General features: G+C 32.1%; 2 protein-coding genes across 2 annotated transcripts; one reads left to right on the top strand and one right to left on the bottom strand.

Moving 5' to 3' along the window:
• Positions 1-474: 474 nt before the first annotated feature.
• LOC111280276 (tyrosine-sulfated glycopeptide receptor 1-like) lies at positions 475-4,749 on the top strand. Its single transcript, XM_022867490.2, has one exon. It carries the CDS (start codon positions 1,373-1,375, stop codon positions 4,736-4,738), a length of 3,366 nt encoding a protein of 1,121 aa, XP_022723225.2. The 5' UTR covers positions 475-1,372; the 3' UTR covers positions 4,739-4,749.
• A 753-nt stretch (positions 4,750-5,502) lies between these two features.
• Positions 5,503-13,574, bottom strand: LOC111280634 (uncharacterized). Its single transcript, XM_089756775.1, has 2 exons — positions 7,400-13,574; positions 5,503-5,643 (listed from the first exon to the last, which is right to left on the bottom strand). Exon 1 carries the CDS (start codon positions 8,352-8,354, stop codon positions 7,740-7,742), a length of 615 nt encoding a protein of 204 aa, XP_089612901.1. The 5' UTR covers positions 8,355-13,574; the 3' UTR covers positions 5,503-5,643; positions 7,400-7,739.
• Positions 13,575-20,845: the final 7,271 nt, after the last annotated feature.

The following is a 20,845-nucleotide window of genomic DNA, read 5'->3' as shown; positions in this document are numbered from 1 at the left end:
TTTTTTGAATTAATCCAAAAGTAAAATATATTTAAATTAAATTAAATTTTAAATTTTTTATATTTAAAACAAATTAAATAAAATCATTTAATAAAATATTTAAATATCAAAATATTAAATTAAAAACTTTATAAAATGAATCTATAAAATGAAACAGTCCACTTCATTCTTTTTTAATTTATTTTTGAGTTTTTTTATATTTCAATTAAACTAAATTAATCAAAAATTAAAATTCTTTCATTATTATTTTTAAAAATTAATTAAAAATAATTTAATAATCAATCAATCAATCTATTAATTTGGTTAAAATTGAAATATGAAGAGACGTAGCTGCAATCCACCAAAATTGGCACAGGTTTATCAGCTCTAAATCCAGGAATGCATGACACCTAGATCTCTTGTCTGCCACCTTGTATTAAAATAAACTATTGCATGTACATAGGGTTTAGACTTGGGAATATTTTATAGTTCAAAAGAAGACTTTGGGCTATTTTATGGCAAGTGGGCAAGCTCAGGAATAAATAAGTTAAAGACTGGGGTTGGTAAATCTGTTATGAGAGGCCTTATTTTCTAGCTGTTTTAAGTCCAAATTCTAAATATGTTGACGGGTCAATTATTTTTCTTTTTAACATTTATTTTCTAGAAAATAGATTTGCTCTAAAAACTAAGAATGAACAACTTCTTTAAAGATGAGTATGTCCCAATTGGAGTAAGTTGGAATAAAAAAAGAGAGTGATAATAACAAGAAATACAGGGTTGTGATGATTCTTGCTGATTTTTTCTTCTTTTTGCATTGTAAAATATATTGATATGATGATATGATGTGATTAAACAAGAATAAAAGGAAGGGTGCTTGTTGAATGATAGCAATTTTAGCAATTAAAATTTAAAGGGAAGACACGAGGAACTTAGCTATCATGACAAAGCAAGGCTAACACCACTCTCAAGTCTCAACCAACAGCAGGGTAGATAGGCACAGCACACAGGCACTAGACAGTCAACTACGACTCCAAAAAAGAAACATCAATTGGACAAGGGGGAAAGGTTAAGGAAAGAGGAGAACCTGTTTTTGCTTTTAGGTATCTCTCTAAATCTTTCGCACCCGCACGCTTTCAGCCTTTCGTCATCAATCAATCATCATCTTGGAAAAAATCCACCATTCCACAGTGGCAAAATACACTACCAGCCGCCTCAAAAGTAAACTCTCAATGAAAATTCTCTTTTTCATTATAAACAATAATACCACCAACAAGCCCCTTGCCTTGTTTTTTGTTCTTTTCCTTTTGTTAACTGACCATCATAATATAAACAACTAAACGTCACTCACGAAAGCACTCTCTTTCTACTTCTTTTCTTCTTGGAGGTCAATGGGATGTTTACTGCAATCTTCCATCCTGTACAAGCTAACCAAGACCAGATAATAATGTACCTGGCCAACTTTTTCTCTTCCTTATGTCTTCTTCTTCTGCTTCTTACTTTGTTCCGAGATGACAAAAAGACCAGTCTTGGTGCTTCAACTTCAAGGCCAAGAACATTTTCCATGCTTCACTTGCTCTTATATCTTCTTTTATTACTTTTACCGTCTTTCTTCTTTGCCTCTCCTTGTCACGCTGCCTGCAACCAAAACGATCGGGATTCTCTCTTGTTGTTTTATTCCAATATCACATTGCCATCATCGTCTCCTTTGAATTGGTCTAATTCTGTAGACTGTTGCTTTTGGGAAGGAGTAGGCTGTGTTGCTTCAGATGATGATCGGGTCACCCAGCTTTGGCTACCCTCTAGAGGCCTAAGTGGACATCTATCACCATCTCTGCTAAATCTCTCACTTCTAACTCACCTTAATCTCTCTGGCAATTGCTTCAAAGGCTCTCTGCCCGTTGGGTTTTTTTCCTCCCTCAATCGCCTCCAAGTTCTTGATCTCAGCTACAACAGTCTCTATGGTGAACTGTCTCTGGATTTCTTTTCAGATGATAATAACAATCTCAGCCTCATCCAGATAGTGGATATTTCCAGCAACCGCTTCTCAGGGACCATCCAATCTAATTCATTTCTTCAGGCAGCCTGGAATTTGACTATTTTCAATGTGAGCAACAATACTTTAACCGGCCAGGTTCCATCCTCGATCTGCCTCAATACTTCCCTCACCCTCTTGGATTTATCTTACAACAAACTTAATGGTGAAATTCCCTCTGGACTTGAAAAGTGTTCCAAGCTGCAGATTTTTCGAGCAGGTTATAATAATCTCTCTGGAACACTTCCTGTTGATATTTACACTGTTACCTCACTTCAACAACTGTCCTTACCGCTAAATCACCTTTCCGGGCGAATCCCAGATGCCATTGCTCAACTCACGGACCTTACTATCCTTGATCTCTCTTCCAATGAGTTTGAGGGGCCCATCCCGAAAGACATTGGTCAGCTTTCGAAGTTGGAACGTCTGCTCCTTCACATCAACAACTTCACTGGTTCTCTGCCACCATCTCTCATGAATTGCACCAATCTCATCACTTTAAATTTGGGGGTCAACCATCTGGAAGGAGATCTCTCCTCCTTTAATTTCTCCGCTCTCCTACGCCTTAACACTCTTGACCTCGGCAACAACAACTTTAGAGGTACCTTGCCCTTAAGTCTTTATTCTTGCAAGTCACTAACTGCAGTAAGGCTGGCTAGTAACCAGCTAGAGGGACAGATATCATCCGCTATACTTGCACTGCAATCTTTATCATTCCTTTCAATTTCTACTAATAAACTAACCAATTTTACTGGGGCAATAAGGATTTTGATGGGATTCAAGAACATCACTACTCTCATCCTCACTAAAAACTTCATGAATGAAGCAATACCCAACGATAGAGATATAGTAGCAGAAGAAGGCTTTCAAAACCTCCAGATTTTGGGCCTAGGAGGTTGCAACTTCACTGGTCAAGTCCCCACCTGGCTAGCTAAGCTGAAAAATCTAGAGGTGCTAGACCTGTCCCAAAATAGAATCACTGGTTTAATTCCCAGATGGTTGGGCGGCCTACGAAACCTTTTCTACATAGACTTGTCTGATAACTTTATATCAGGAGAATTTCCCAAGGAGCTGACAAGTCTGTGGGCACTGGCAACACAAGAGTCTAACAATGAAGTAGATAGAACTTACCTAGAGCTCCCTGTGTTTGTCATGCCTAATAATGCTACCAATCAGCAGCTGTATAACCAACTCTCCAGCCTTCCACCAGCTATTTATCTGAGAAACAACAACCTCAGTGGCAACATTCCTGAGGCGATTGGTCGATTGAAGTTTCTTCATGTGTTAGATCTCAGCCAGAATGACTTTTTTGGCAGCATTCCAGATCAAATATCAAATCTCACAAACTTGGAAAAATTGGATCTCTCTGGCAACCGGCTTTCTGGCCAAATTCCTGCATCATTAAGAGGCCTTCACTTTTTGTCTTCGTTCAGTGTGGCATACAACGATCTTCATGGACCGATACCATCTGGAGGTCAGTTTGATACTTTTACCAGCTCTAGTTTTGAAGGGAATCCAGGTCTGTGTGGTTCAATTGTGCAGCGCATTTGCCCCAATGCAACAGGAATTTCTCATTCTACCACTACTCCAAAATTCTTAAACACAAAACTTATCATTGGGCTTGTTCTTGGCCTCTGTTTTGGCACTGCTTTTGTTATTACTGTTCTAGCACTGTGGATATTGTCCAAGAGAAGGATTATTCCAGGAGAAGACACTGATAAGTGTGAACTACATACATTTTCCAGCAACACTTATTCTGGAGCTCCACCTCAGACCGACAAGGATGCTAGCCTTGTTATGTTGTTTCCAAACAAAACCAATGAAGTCAAGGATCTCACCATATTTGAACTCTTAAAAGCAACTGACAATTTCAATCAAGAAAACATAATTGGCTGTGGGGGTTTTGGTTTGGTTTACAAAGCAATATTAGCAGATGGGACCAAACTGGCAGTTAAGAAGCTCTCAGGAGATTTCGGACTGATGGAGAGGGAATTCAAAGCTGAGGTAGAGGCTCTATCCACAGCTCAACATGACAACCTGGTATCCCTGCAAGGGTATTGTGTGCATGAAGGATCTCGGCTATTAATATATTCCTACATGGAGAATGGAAGTTTAGACTACTGGTTACATGAGAAAGCAGATGGTCCATCCCATTTAGAGTGGCAAACTCGACTAAAGATTGCTAGGGGAGCAAGTAATGGACTGGCTTACATGCATCAAATATGTGAGCCACACATTGTTCACCGAGACATCAAGTCGAGCAATATCCTTCTTGATGACAAGTTTGAGGCACATGTTGCAGATTTTGGGTTGTCACGATTGATTCTTCCTTATCACACTCATGTTACAACTGAGCTAGTTGGTACTTTGGGTTATATTCCTCCAGAGTACGGGCAAGCATGGGTAGCTACTTTGAGAGGGGATGTGTACAGTTTTGGGGTTGTCATGCTTGAACTGCTCACTGGTAAAAGGCCTGTGGATATGTCTAGGCCAAAAACATCAAAAGATTTGGTTGCCTGGGTGCAGAACATGAGGAGTGAAGGCAAGCAAGATGAAGTCTTGGATCCTCTCCTAAAAGGAAAGGGTTCTGATGAAGAGATGCTGCAGGTGCTGGATGTGGCCTGTCTGTGCATCAACCAGAATCCTTTCAAGAGGCCAACTATCAAGGAAGTTGTTGAATGGCTCAAGAATGTAGGAACAACCATCAGAAACCAAAATAAGGATTAGTGAAAAGTGCCCTTCGTCGCTTCCGAAGAAACTGATACATATACTTGCACAAAATGTGTGAATTAGTTTATGCATACTTTCACCTTATTTTAACCGTGTAAATAAAATTTACCCTATCACACTACTTCAGCTGTACAAAAAGATGAAATCATAATTAAGTAGGGACTATTGTTGTAGGGTTGCGACTGTAACCTTTTGTCAGATAGGTCTGCTGGGAAACTAGTACTTTGTACGTTAAAACAAAAGGCAGTTTCTCGCTTCGGCATCTACAAAGCAAACACCATCTATTTTTGGCTACTTAATATAAGACGTTAAAATTTTGCCTTCAAGTGAATGCATTATTGGTTTTGTCACTTACTTTCAATGTCTACCAGATAAAAGTCAAATAAAATTGTTGCCAGCATTTGGCCATCATATATGATTTTTGGGAGCGGTAAAAACACATCCAGATAATGCTAGCAGGTTATACTATCTATCTTTTGTTTCACAGGAACAAATAAGTTAAACTACAAACGCTACAAGGATGTTTAACCTTTTATCATAATACCTGCCACGACATGAATATAAGGGGGTGTTCATTCATTTAAAATCTTAGTTCCAACTTCCACAGAGAAACAAGCAAAATTATTATGTCAACTGATGGTAAAAAAAGTAACCTAAGAAACATGAACTCCTGTGCAATGTATCTGCATAATTATCATTTCTCATATGAAATCAAAAACATACTGACAAATATCTGATATGTGCTGAGTTGTGACATCTTGTTTTAGGATGATTTGTCCAATGTTCTGCGAACTCTATGTTTCCCAGCTGTAAAGAATAAATAACGAGCTGCACTTTCGCATATTTTCTATCTTCCCTATCTCAAGCATGGCTTCATCACAATCAACACTCAAAACAAATTCCTGAAACAAGGTCCTTAGTTATAAGCGATAAGGCTTAAATTGAAAACATTTATTTATTAAGGAATCATGTAATAAACAGCAAAATCAATTGCAGAAATTTCAGGCAGTTCACTTAAACCAAACTTAGGAATTTAAATTGAAAAATAAGTCAACAAAAGTTGGACAAAAAATGTCATGAAACGGAAAGTTAAAGAACTTCTAGAGGCCCAATTATATTTTTCCCTTTTGGATGAACAATTTTATCCCTTAATTCTTCTTCCTTCAAATTTTTTTTTTTTCAAGGGCTCAGAAAAGTTAAACTAAAACTTAACCTAACAGCACAATCCCACTGTGCTTTCCAACGGATCATGTAATTAACAAGATCCTTTTGCATTATATGTGATGCAAAAATCACTATGAAAGCACATAATGACATGGTAACATTAATTAAATTTGCATATCTAGAATTTGAAATATATGTTCATGTATACACAAATACATATTCATGTACATTCCTCATAATGTCATTGATCATTGATTTCATTTAAATTGAGCTATCACCTATATTTCACGGACTCAAGATATGATGTTAGACATGGTTATGCATCATTTTTTTTTTGGCAATTTATTACGTTAATTTGCAGGATCCAAGCATCAGACCTATATGAATTCAAGGCGTCCAACCGGCGTTGTGACACAGGTAATTTAAAGCAAAGTGAAGAGTCCATGTAACATACTTGTGCAGATTATTTTCTGTCCTACCTAATTTAAATTTTCTTCTGACCAGATAGTTTTATAGCATATATTCCAACTACATTGGTAAAAAATGAGAGTGACATACTTGTATTGGAAGAAATAAATTTTAAGGGAAGAAGTGCTAACAAGCTGCTCAGAAATATGCCTCTTAGAAACCCATATTTGACAAGGATTTTAAAGAATCAATTTCGGCTGGTAGGGGATTTTTCATAACACAATCTCTATCAATGTTCTGGTACTCCTAACTCCCAGTCAAACAAAGAGATAGATAATTTTCGTTTGACTGAAGTGTGAAAACCCCATTGTTTTTTATAGAAAATGGTCTTTTCTTTTTTGTTACTACTATATAATTTATCAAACATGTGAAGTGCAATAGGAAAAGCAAACGAAACATAGAAAAAATGCAACTCCAAAACACTTCTGAATTTGGCTAGTCAAAATACAACACTAAACAATTATAAGTTTCTTCTAAAACCCACGCAAAGCATGCCTCAATCTTGCAAAACATGTTCTTAGCTCCTCCTGGATTTATGTTGACTTTTAATGAATCATTGCTTATTTCTTCACATTAATAGTCAAAAGTCATTTCGGTTTTAATCCAAAATGACAACATTTCACGTGAATAAAAAACATACACAGATACTCAATATGAAAACAAGCTTGCCCCCCACCCCAAAAAAATTGAAAAAAAAAAAAAAGGAAAAATGATAGAAACAAAAATTGAAGAATATCTTTTTAAAATTTTTACAGGACAGTCATGAAAAGGTTAGGGTACTTAAAATTGTCACGAATAATCGAACTAAAGACAGGTTTGTGCTTTAGCATCAGTTGATAGGCAAAGTGCAGATGAATGCCCAGAAAGCACCTTGATATCACCAATATTTTAAGAGAAAAAGTGAAAAACAGAAGAAGAAATTCAAGGGAAAAGATATCAGAAGAGACCAAAAAGAGAGAAATAAAGAGAAAGAATTGCTATCCCTGATATTTCTATACATAAACGTTTACAATCAATGCCACTTACATGTAATTTGCCACCCTCCTGAAATTTCGGAATTCCTCGTAAAATTTCAAATACATTCTGTAAAAACAGATAACAGCATGCAAGTAACAGAAACAAAGTAATGGGCTTAATTACATTTGGACTCTAAACTTTACGGCCTCTCAACTTGTGATCCAATTCATTATTTATCTAGCTGTATATAGTTCGAGCCTACGTCAATGCTTCCCTCTTAAAACAAATCCTCAAGGATTAAAGCCAGGATACCGTTGCTATAGATCCTAAAATATCTCCCAGGTAGCGTCTTCAGGAAATGTATTAACCCAATTCACCAGCACCTCTGTTACAGCTCTGTTTCCTCTTTTTACCATTCTTCTAGTATCTTCACTGGTTCCTTGACAATTGTACCATCCATTCCCAGAACAGGAAGTTGAGCTTGAGCATGTTGATTGCCAACATGTTGCTTGGGCTGAGATACATAAAAAACTGAATGAACTTGTGAACCTGGTGGTAACTGCAACTTATTTGCCACCTTACCAATCCTTTCCAGCACCTGAAATGGCCTAAAGTACCTGGCAGCTAGCTTAAGACAACTCCAATTACATATAGTTTGCTGCCTATAGGGCCGTAACTTCAAATATACCCAGTCTCCTATCTGAAATTCCCTTTCAATCCTTTTGTTATGTGCCATCACTTTCATCTTCTCCTGAGCTCGTTGCAAATAGTACTTGAGCATTTTAAGGGCAGCCTCTCTAGCTTGCAAACTTCTATCTACTGTGGCAACCAATGATTCCGCAGCTAAGCAAGGAAGGTGCAAAAGCAGTGGCTGTCCATAAACTGCTTCATAAGGGGAAATATGAATGGATGAATGGTAGGTGGTATTATACCACCATTCAGCCAAAGGACTCCATTCCCTCGGTCTTTCGCCAATCATACACATTAGGTATGTTTCGAGGCACCTATTCACTATGTTAAGCATCCAACTTAAAATCAATTAATAGTAAGTAGAGAGGTTCAATTTGAATATAAAGCTACAGGAAATTGAATATCTACCAGATGTGAGATAACCTTCTTTAATAGGCCCCATCACATGTAGACAGAGATGGAAGAAACTTACTAGATGACAAATTTAGAAAGGATAATAAAAAGAAATCATGATTCTGATATCATGTTAAGCATTCAACTTAAAACCAATTGACATAGAAAGACCCGACTTGAATATAAAAGTATAGGAAATTGAATATTTATTAGATGTGAGATAAGGCACTTTAACACGCTACCTTAGGTTGCCCATCAAATGATACCCTATTGAAAACATCAAAAAGGCCTCAAATTTGTTGAAAAGCTCTTTCTAGAAGGTGCTCATAAAAACCTTGTTTATGTTAGATACTATATTAGTAGGCATTCCATTAACTTAAAAATTTTATCCATAAAGACTTAAGCCACTGTCAATGCTATATAAGGATGAGCCAAGGTGAGGAAATATGCATGCTAAGTCAATCCACTACCACAAAGATAACATCTTTTCCTCCCTATTTGGGAAGACCTTTAATAAAGTCCTTACTGATAGCAATCCAAATTCTGTCAAGAACTGGTAAAGGCTGTAACAATCCAGGATTTGTAGTATTATCATATTTATTTTGTTTACAAACAACACACTCTCGAATCATCCTTCCAACTTCCTTCCCCTTCCCTTTCTAGTATGGTATACTAGACATTCTGTTTGCGGTAGCTTGTGTTCCTAAGTTACTACCTAAAGGATTGGCATGGAAGTAGGCCATTAATTCCTATTTTAACTCAAGAATATTGCCTATTAATTTCCCCTTCCTTCTTAATTGATTAACATACCAAGTATATTTGCAGTCCTGTCTAGGATTATTCTGCAGCTCATGAATAATCCCATGTAACCTCACATCAAACCTCCAAGAGTCCTATATCCTTTGTAACAGGCTTGTACTCATGACTGATATAGTCGTCAAATTTGCATTCTGAATGGTTTGATTTCTTGATGGGATATCTACTACTGTGTTTGAGGACCCTATTCTGTAACAAACTTCATAATCATAGCCCATCATCTTTGTTATCCACATCTATTGTGCAGGCGTTCTAGCCTGTTGATCCAAGAGAAACTTTAAACTCTTGTGATATGTTTTAATCTTGAAGTGTCTGCCAACTAAATAGGTATTCCACTCAGCTAAAAGTTCCACCATCATCTCCTTATCATAAATAAATAAAACTTGATTTCGAGGTGCAAGAGCTTTACTAAAGTAAGCCAAAGGTCTCCTATTTTGAGTCAAGACTGCACCTACACCAACTCCGGATACATTAGTCTCCATTGCAAATTCAATTGAGAAATCAGGTAGGGCCAATATCGGGGCAGAAGTGATGGCCTATTTCAATTGATTCAAAGCATGAGTGGCGGCTTCAGTCCATTTCCAGGCATTTCTTTTAAGTAAATCAGTCAAAGGTTTAGCAATCACCCTATAACTCCTTATGAACCTTTGGTAATACCCCGTAAGCACAAAAAGCCCCTGAGTTCTTTCACTAGCTGTGGTACTGAACAATCTAAAATGCGTTGGATCTTACTCTTGTCCATAGAAATGCTTTCACCACTGATCACATGCCCCAAATAATCTCCTTAGCTCCGAACTAACATTTACTTTTTTTAACAAAGAGTTTGTTGGCTTTACGTATCTCAAAAACCTGCCTTAAATGAAGCAAATAAGTATCCCAATTAGAAGAGTCGACCAAAATGTCATCAAAGAATACCAAAACAAACTTCCTTAAATATGGCTTAAAAAGTGAGTTCATTAGACTTTGAAATGTAGAAGGGACATTGGTGAGATCGAAGGGCATCACTAAGAATTCATAATGCCCTTCATCTATTCTGAAAGCTATTTTGTGGACATTTTCTTCATACATCCGAATCTGATGGTAGCCTGACCTCAAGTCTAACATGGAAAAATATGCAGCATGCACCAATTCATCTAATAGTTCATCCACCAAAGGTCTAGGGAACTTATCTTTGATGGTGAGCTGATTTAATTATCTGTAATCCACACATAGTCTCCAAGAACCATCTTTCTCTTTCACTATTACAATTGAAGAAGCAAATGAGTTATTGCTATTTCTTCTTATTCCATTATCCAACATTTCCTTCACCATTCTTTTAATTTCATTTTTTTGTTTAGCAAGATATCTATAAGGTTTCACCTTAGCAGTCTGGGCTTCATTCATCAAAGGAATTCTATGATCATGCAACTTACAAGGGGGTAATCCTTTAGATAACTCAAACAGATCCTCATACTCTCGTAATAACTGCTTCAATGCTAGCGTAGAATCAGAATTGTCAGGTTCCTCCAAACCAGAAGTAAACAACTGAGCTTGTAAACTGGTTGCCATCAAATAAATGCATGGATGATGTCCTGTTCTAGTCAACAATGGAGGTAATATCTTCATAGTATGTTTCTTCTTCATAACGTGAATTAACCCAAGTTGTAACCTCTGTATCAAGTGCCTCATGGAATTATGCAGAAACTACATAGTCAATGCATGAAAATCCCAAATTATTGGTCCCAGAGTTATGAGCCATTGAACCCCCAATACTATGTCACATCCTTTTAAAGGCAATACCATGAAATCAGTAGAGAAGTTGGCTCCCTACATTAACCAGTGGACCCCTTTACAGAGTCTAGTTTTATACAAGTTGCCACCGTCAACTATGGCAATAGATAGCTTGCAGCCTTGCCAAACAGGTAGACCCAAGGTCTTAACGATCGATTCATCCACAAAATCATGTGTACTGCCAAAATCAATTAATGCCACAAAGGTATGTTTATACAGCAACACATTCACCCTCATAGTTTGGTAACCTTCTGTACCTAACATGGCATGCAAGGATATCACAAGCAAAGGGTTCTCATTTTCTTTTGATATTAAAGGTTCAGTGCTAGCACTGTTGGTAGGTACTTCAAGTTCTAGCTCCACCTCCTTATAGCTTTCCATCAACATTTGATACAATTGTGAACACATGCATTTGTGGTCGGGTGAGTATTTGTCACGACACCAATAGCATAAGCTTTTATTCCATCTTTACTAATGACAGTTTCTCGCTATTAGGTTTTAAGGGTTTTGATTGAGTGGGATTGGGAGGGTTGATTTTTCGAGCTTCATAAAGTGGTTTTGGTGGTATCTTTGGAGTTGGAAGTAAAGGTGGTAAATTACTGGTTTTGAATATGGAATTGGTCATAGTGGAAAAAGTGGTTGGTTTAAAGATGGATAAGGGTTTCTTAAAGGAAAAGTGCATAATGGATTCAATTTGTTGAACTAGGTTAAGGGCTTGGTTCAAGGTTTTTGGCCTAAAGAGCTTGACTGACTAAGCAATTTTAGGTTTCAAGTTACTGACAAAAATGCTCAGAGCATAATTGTCAGATAATTGCAACAAATTTAGGTATCCCAATAAACTCATAATGCTCAACACTTCCAGTCTGCCTTAGCTTGACTAGCTCTGCCATAGGATCCTCAAATTCACCAGGTAAGATTGCATCTTTGCAATGTAAGCAACCCAATTCAACTTATCCAAACCCCCTTGTACCCTAGTATAATGATGATGCCATTGTAAGGCTTTCCCTTCAAGACTTAACATAGCAACCCTCAACTTAGAACATTCATAAAACCTTTCCCCTTCAAAGTACTATTCTAGTTTCATAAGCCACCCCTTAAAGTCCTCCCCATTGAACTTTGGACATTCTAGTTTGAAAGATCTATAAGTATCAGAGTATGAATGGGTTACCCACATTGAAGATCCAACAAGTGATGATTCTTGACCCATCAGAGATTGGCTACCTTACTTGTCAGAGGACTAACTTCTCTCACGAGCTGGCAACCGCTCTAAAAGCTTCTGAAACTCAGCTCTCATCTCCTCAAACCTCAGCTCATGGTTTTATTCAACTGTTGTACCTTTGCCTGCAACTGACTAACTTTTTTTTTTAAGTCTGGTGGTGACGCCTTCTGCCATTAGAGCCAGGAACGTAGCTCTGACACCAATTGATATCACCAATATTTTAAGAGAAAAACAGAAGGAGAAATTCAAGGGAAAGGATACCAAAAAAGACCAAAGAGAACGAGAGAGAGAAAAAGAAAGAGATAATTGATATTGTTGATATTTATATGCATAACCGTTTACAGTCAACGCCGCTTACATGTAATTCCTCACCCTCTTGGAATATCTAAATTCCTCGTAAAATTCCAAACACAGCATGTAAAACCGACAACAGAATGCAAATAACATAAACAAGTAATGGACTTAACTACATTTGGACTCTAAACTCTGCCTACTTCCCCTTGGCGTGAAAATATCACTAGGCAACCTATAATGCTTTTGATCTCAAGATACGATTTTTAAAGTCCTCTAGTCTAGGAAATAAGATCATAAGGTCATTTGTATCGTTTTTCAATTTAGAGTTCTGTTGAAATTGGGATTAAACTCTTAGGAAATAAGATCATAAGGTCATTTGTATCGTTTTTCAATTTAGAGTTCTGTTGAAATTGGGATTAAACTCTTAAAAAAGTAAGACCTGGAATCCTCTATTAGGGATTCAGCAGGTGCAATCCACAGAGGAAGCAATTTTAGCAAAATTTGGAGAATAGTGTTTTTCAGGGTTCCAATTTTCCAAACTAGAGAGGAGGCATTCGATAGCCACACTAAAATTCCAGAAATTAATAATCACTGATCAACAATTAGAAAGCAACACAGAAACCGACAATACATAATCAAGCAAATACAATTCAGGAAAGAGTAATTTTGTTAGAAACATACATAATAGCAAAAAGCAACAATCATCAAAAGCAGACACAACATAAAACACTATAAACATAGCAAAGTATTTTTTAGCAAAGGTTGTTCTTGCGAAGCTTTATGGGATTTTGTTGTTTCAAGGCTTCGAAATTAGGGGAAGGTAAGATCTAAAAGAGATGAAGTACATAGGGGAAGGAGAAGGCTACTAGTAGCGAGAAAAGATAAAGACTTATTTGGTTAGGGTTAACTTTTCAGATCTAGGATTGTCCAAGAGATTTTACAAAAAAAATCTAATTCGGTAAAGCTACTAAGGAGACAAAAGAGGACATTTTTTTTTTTTTTTTGAAAAATTTAAAGATCACCAGCAGTGGTGACGGCAGAAAACTATTGGGTTTCGGATCTTGTTGTCTGAGTTTACGATTTGATGTAATTTTAAATATGATTATATAAAAAATGATATAAAAAATTATATATATTTTAAAAATATATATTTTGAGTTTATTTATGTTGATATAATATAAATTATATTTTATATATATTGATATATTTAAAGATATATAAGATATAAAAAATATATTTAAATAAAATATATTATACGAATAAATATTAAATAAGTAATATGATACAAAAAATATGTTTAATTTAATGTTATCATACGAGTAAATATTTAATATATTTAACATGTTTAATATATTTTTATATTTATTTTAATTTAATATAAACATATTAAAATTATTTTAATTTTTAATCTTTTAATTATGATACTTAATTAGCTATTCAATACCATATAAAAATTATTTTAAATATTTAATTATGATACTCATTTAATAATTATTATAAACTTTTTATATTAATAATATAAATATTAATAGTAACCATATACATTATTATTTTATTCGTTAATTTTTAATAGTTCATCATTTTGAATTTGATACTAAAAACTACTATAGTTTGTAATATATATTAAAATTTAAATATATATTAAATACATATTAAATGAGTATAAAATTTTTTATTCTTTTTAATATGCAAATACTTTTTTATATCATTAATGTACCAAATTTATTAAGTTGTAAATATTAAATAATTTATAATTATTTATTGTTTTAGCTATGAGTTTTGTATTTATTCATGTTAATAGTATCTATTCGTATATATATATATGTTATTTATATTTATTTATATTATGTTTAAACATATTAATTATATACGTGTTAATCGCATTGTGTCAAGTGTAACACATATAAAAAATATGCCGTGTTCATATTTATAATTTATATCGTCTTTGTATTTTAATAATTTACATTATTACATATGTCAAATACAACATCAACCATGATATAGAAACATGAATTACCAAGTTTAGTTTAAACTTTTTAACTGAAGATAGGAGACAATTTAGAAGGGGAGAGTAGAGAGAGAAAAGAACACTCAAAAATGAAGAAAATTTTCAAAAATAGACTTATATACTATATATAACGACTCTGTTTTGGGTGATTGAAGAATTTTATTTTCTTTCAACTAACTACCAACCAACATGCCTAAAATTGGGTAATCTAACCCAGTTGCATGCCTTCAAAGTAGGGATAAGAAATTAAATTGAAAATATCGAAAATAGGTTGAAAATTGTTATGTTTGGTTTAATTTGGATTTTTTTATTTGGTTTGGATTAAAATTGGATATTATATATATATATATATATTAGGTTCAAATCAGATTTTGAATCAAAAAGTAAAAAATAAAAATAAAAAAATGAACCGAACAAAATTATATATTTTTATTAGTTTTTATATATTTTTTAAATTTTTATAAAATAAAATTAATAATTTTATATCAAAATCTATTTAAATATATTAAAATTTTATATTAAAATAATATATAAAAAAAATTAAATTTAAAAAATGATAAATTAAATCGAACTAGTAAAATTTAGTTTGAATCGTATCGTATCAAGGGCTAGTTTGTATTCAGATCGAATTTTAAAAATTTATAATATTATGAAATATCTAAAAATATCAAATCAAATCCTATTTGATCCGAATTGTTAGCACCCCTATTCCAAGGTTTTTTTTTTTCAATTTTTAAGATTTTTTAGTTTTCTTATTATTTTGTTTATTGCAATTTTTTTGTTTTATGTATCTATTTGTTTAGTATTGTACATATATATAATTCTTAAACTATGAATGCATTTTAATTTTTTTGACTAGAAAAATTACCCGACTATTCTTGAGTTACAATTTTTTTTTATTATGATGAAATATAATTTATATAATTTTTTATTTAATAATAAAAATAAATATTTTTTAGTATTTTGTTGATGTTTTTAATTTATTTTGGAAAATATAATCTTTTGAAAAAAAATAAAAATGCTTGTGATTGAATTTTGTCACTCAATTGTAATTAAATAGTTATCGGCTTTTATTTTAAATGAGGGAGACTACTCTAAAAAAATTATATAAATTAAATCAAAACCCAATAACACATATATAATAATCCAACCTATTGATACAATATTTACCTATTACCAACATTAATCAATTATCAAATTTAAAGTCATTTTACCCATATAATCAAAGCTTACTAATATAATCAGCCGTTCAACTTAAATTTTTAAGGGAAAAAATTGATAATTTTAATATGGTAAGATGGACATTATAATAATTTTGGCCAATAATAATAAAAAAGCATTTCTGTAATTATGGTTACATGAGCATTATAGTGGATTTTGCTAATTATGGTAAATGAGATATATTTAATAGATGTATTATAATAATTTTAGTTAATTATATAAAAAAAAAAGGGTATTATAGTTTATTTGGATACATGTCATTTAATTGTCAAGTAATTAGAAGGGCATTATGATTATTTCTAAATGGATCCCTTTCATATAATTGTATGAATGCTAAAATTTAATATGTAATTATAAAGCAATAAAAGAGTATTTTTGTAATTATGGTAAAAGGGTATTATAATAATTTTAGCAAAGTATTTTCATAATTATGATAAAAAGGGGTATTAATAATAATTTTGATAAATGATGGCGGGAAAGCATTTTCGTAATTATGGTTGTAAAAGGCATTATACTAACTTAGGCCAATTATGATAAGAGGGGTGTTTAAGTAATTATGTTAAGAGTTAATTTTAGTTAATCATAGAAAGAAGGGCATTATGATTATTTTATATGCATGTAATTCAATTGTCAAGTAATTAAAAAGGAATTATGATTATTTCTAAGAGAATTAATTTCATATTCTTATATGGATGTTAAAATTTAATATGCAATTATGAAGTAATCAAAATAGTATTTTTATAATTATTCTTAGAGAATATTATAGTAATTTTGGTCAATTATAATATGAGCGTATTTTTGTAATTATGGTTGAAGAAACATTATATAAAGTAATCAAAAGGGATTTTTTTTGTAATTATGATTAAATGGTATTATAATAATTTTAGCTAATTATAATATGAGGTTATTTTTGTAATTATGGTGAAAATGCATTTTCATAACTATGGTTAAAGGATATTATAGTTGTCATAGCATATAGATCCGTAAATCTATAGCTAGATTTAACAAATGGAGTCATCACTAATCTTTTTATTTAGGTGCGATTGGTCACCTAACTAAATCTGTCCCTTTTAAAGAGGAATCTTAAGTTCGACTTAGGTATCTCTAAAAGATAAATTCAATGTTTGTGAAATCAAAATTAGATCCGAGAGTACGGTTATGTATGAAGAAGATTATAGCACTCTTAAAACGCCTATTAAAATATGGTACCAGTTCAATTTCGTGTTATCAATAAGCCTTAAAAATTATCGAGTAATTAATTATTGAAAATTATTCTTAATTAACTCCAATACTTTTGGCAGAAAATTAAAAAAAAATTTCACCTAAAAAGTATACAAGAAAACTATTGTTTCTTTTATAGAGGCTTTGTAATCGAATTATTTAATATTAAAATTTTTCTAAGAAAAAGAGAAAATAAAGAAAAAGGAATGATGATTCGACTTTTGACATAAATCTTTTTTTTTTATTATTTTATTAAAAAAAGAAAAAAAAACTCATGCTTTTATACAAGGAAAATTAATATTTTTAACTTTTCCTTAAAGTATTTTAAGTTTTTTTTTTTTTTTTTAAATTGATACTTTCAATTTTTCTTCAAAAATATTTTTTTATATTTTATTTTTAAGAAAAATTGGTACTTCCGACTTTTTCTCAAATTTTTTTTAATTTTAATTTTATTTTTAAGGAAAATTAATACTTTCAACTTTTTCTTAAAATATATTTTTTTACTTTATTTTAAAGAAAAATTGGTACTTCCAACTTTTTCTCAAAATGTTTTTTTTTTTGTAATTTTATTTTCAAGAAAAATTGATACTTTCAACTTTTCCTTAAAAATATTTTTTAGAAATTTTATTTTTAAGAAAAATTGATACTTTCAATTTTTTCTCAAAAATATTTTTTAGAAATTTTTATTTTTAAAGAAAATTGAAACTTTCAACTTTTTTTCAAAAATATATTTTTTAAAATTTTTATTTTTAAGCAAAATTTATACTTTCAACTTTTCCTCAAAAATATATATTTTTGAAAATTTTATTTAAGGAAAATCATTGAAAAATAAAGGAATGCTTACTTAAATAAATAATTCTAATTTAATCAATAAATAAATAAGTAGAAATAATAATAATAATAATAGTAATAATAATAAATAAATAATGAAAAAAACACCTTGACGTGGCTCGGCTCAACAATTAAAACTGCTCAGCTTGAGGCACAAAAGCTGCTACAAGGTGCGGCTCAGGCGATTCAGCTTGGCTAAAGGTTTGGTTGGAATACGGGTTAGCCAAAGGTGGGTTACGCTCGGGTCAGGTTGGACCAAATAGAAACGCACAGATCCTGGGGTCTTTTAATGCCCAAACCGACATCGTTTTGCAATAGTATAAAAGGTTGAAATTCAATCTTTTTTCTTTAAATTTCCTTTCCCTTTTCTCTTTCCTCATTTTTTGCTATCTCTCTTTCTTTAATAGAACCCAAAATCCAGTTGAATTTTCATCGAATTTTGGAAAAACATGTCGAAATCTGAAAAAAATATGCTGAAAAAATCAAGTTTCATCGTAAAATTTCGCCATAATTTGGAAATTCCAAAAATTTTTCAGAAAAAATTTGTCAAAAATTCCAAAAAAAAAACCTAAAATTTCTAAAATTTGTCTATGCTTTTCTAAACACCTTTTTCCTTCTGTTTTTTCTCCGTTTGCTTTCTTTGTCTTGTGATTTTCTTTTTTGTTTTGTGCCTTTAATCTATGCCCAAGCCTATATTTATAGGCATTGATCAGAAAGTTTCTAATCAATGCCAACTCCTTTTGTAGTTGGAATTCAATCTTTGAGTCTACTTGAATCCTTCCAAACCTAGATTCACGACAAATTTTTTTTTTTAAAACATTATCTAACAAATATTAATAAATAAAACAAAAATAAGTAAATAGATAGATAAATAAAAATTAAGAATAGTAAACTGAATTGGGCCATAACTCTTAGGCTGGCGTTGACTTCATTAGACCAGAGTTGAGCTAAGCCTAATGGGCTTAGGCCCAAACTTTGTTGAACTAGGCTCAATGGGCTTGAGCCCATACCAATTAGGGTGTTTACAGCTGCCCCTTTTTGCGCATTTCCTGTGCAACATGAATTGTGCAAAGACATAGACACCTTGCATATGATCATCCTAACACATTCATTTTTTTTTAAAGAGTAATAAAGCTCCTCTAAATAGAGGTTCAATAACTTTGGAACAATAAATTACTCCTTTAAACAGAGGTAACCACAACTTTTGAAAAATAAATTACTTCTCTAAACAGAGGTACCATGACTTTTGAAAAAATAAATCACTCATTTAAACAGAGGCGACCACGACATTGGAAAATAAATTGCTTCTCTAAATAGAGGTAACCATGACTTTGAAAAAATAAAATACTCTTTGACAATCATGTCCAAAGGAGTTATAGATTGTGTCTAAAGGAATTTCAGGAAATTATATTTGAAGGTCTTACAAATCATTCATAATATTGAGAAATATCCTCTTTTAAGGATTAAAATCTTACCTCATAAGTTTATTCTCAAATGAGAATTTGAAACTTTTTCATCAAAAAATTTTCACATCTGTCTTCTTCACATAGGATCTTGGAACATCCTTACATCGGACTTTTTCAAATGAATGTATACTATGCATTACACATTTAGAAATGTAATGCATGCTATGCAAATGCTGGTTAATTAATTCCCATTCAATTGTGTCATAACGTCTAGATCTGGGGATCTATCACTAGACATTGATTTAAGGAGTCGCCACCAATCTTTTTTTATTTAGGTGCAATTGGCCACTTAAGGAATCTATTCTTTCAAGGAACACCTAAGCTTAAGGGTCCCTTCGGGTCAATTAACCAGAACAGGGCTCGAGAGTTCGATTACGAGTGAGAAAGGTTATAGCACCCTCACAATGCCCATCGAAAGATGGTACCGACTTAATTTCATGTTATCCGATAAGCCTTAAAAATTTTATCAAGTAATTAATTATTGAAAATTATTCTTAATTAACTTCAATACTTTTGACAGAAAATTAAAAAAATTTTCTCACCTCAAGAGTATACAAGAAAACTATTGTTTCATTTGCAGAGACTCCATCGTCAGATTATTTAACAAGATTTAAAAAAAATGAGTAAGCATAATGATTAATATGGATCTTAAAAAAAAAAAACTCATGCTTTAATACAAGAAAAATTGATACTTTCAACTTTTCCTTAAAGTATTTTGAAGTTTTTTATCTTCAAGAAAAATTGATACTTTCAATTTTTCTTTAAAAATATTTTTGAAACTTTTATTTTCAAGAAAAATTGATACTTTCAACTTTTCCTTAAAAATGTTTTTAACAATTTTATTTTCAAGAAAAAATTGATACTTTCAACTTTTTCCTTAAAAATATTTTTAGAACACTTTTATTTTCAAGAAAAATTAATACTTTCAACTTTTCCTAAAAATTTTTTAAAAGCACTTTTATTTTTAAAAAAAATTGATATTTTCAACTTTCCCAAAAAAATATATATATATTTTTAAAATTATATTTTTAAGAAAAATTGATACTTTCAAAATTTTTTAACTATCATAACGTCTAGATTTGGGGATCTATCGCTAGACATTGACTTAAGGAGTCACCATCAATTTTTTTTTATTTAGGTGCAATTAGTCATCTAAGGAATCTATCCTTTTAAGGATCACCTAAGCTTAAGGGTCTCTAAAAGAATAGGTTCGGGTCTATTAACTAGAATATGGTTCAAGAGTTCGGTTACGAGTGAGGAAGGTTATAACACCCTCATAATGCCCATCGAAAAATGGTACCAGTTTAATTTCATGTTATTCGATAAGTCTTAAAAATTTTACCAAGTAATTAATTATTGAAAATTATTCTTAATTGACTTCAATACTTTTGGCAAAAAATTAAGAAAATTCTCTCACCTCAAAAGTATGCAAAAAAACTATTATTTCACTTACAGAGGCTCCATCGTCGGATTATTTAACAATATTTAAAAAAAATGAGTAAGCATAACGATTAATATGGATCCCTTTAAAAAAAAAAAACTCATGCTTTTATACAAGAAAAATTGATACTTTCAACTTTTCTTTA

Source organism: Durio zibethinus, chromosome 28 (assembly GCF_047325235.1).
Source record: "Durio zibethinus cultivar Kanyao isolate XHJ-2024 chromosome 28, ASM4732523v1, whole genome shotgun sequence".
In the NCBI taxonomy this organism is placed as follows: Eukaryota; Viridiplantae; Streptophyta; class Magnoliopsida; order Malvales; family Malvaceae; genus Durio; species Durio zibethinus.
The sequence above is the reverse complement of the archived record's forward strand: the minus strand, read 5'-3'. Positions and strand labels throughout refer to the sequence as shown.

Coding starts and splice junctions, on each gene's coding strand:
- LOC111280276 (XM_022867490.2), top strand. CDS start 1,373: ATGTTTACTGCAATCTTCCATCCTGTACAAGCTAACCAAGACCAGATA.
- LOC111280634 (XM_089756775.1), bottom strand. CDS start 8,354: ATGCTTAACATAGTGAATAGGTGCCTCGAAACATACCTAATGTGTATG.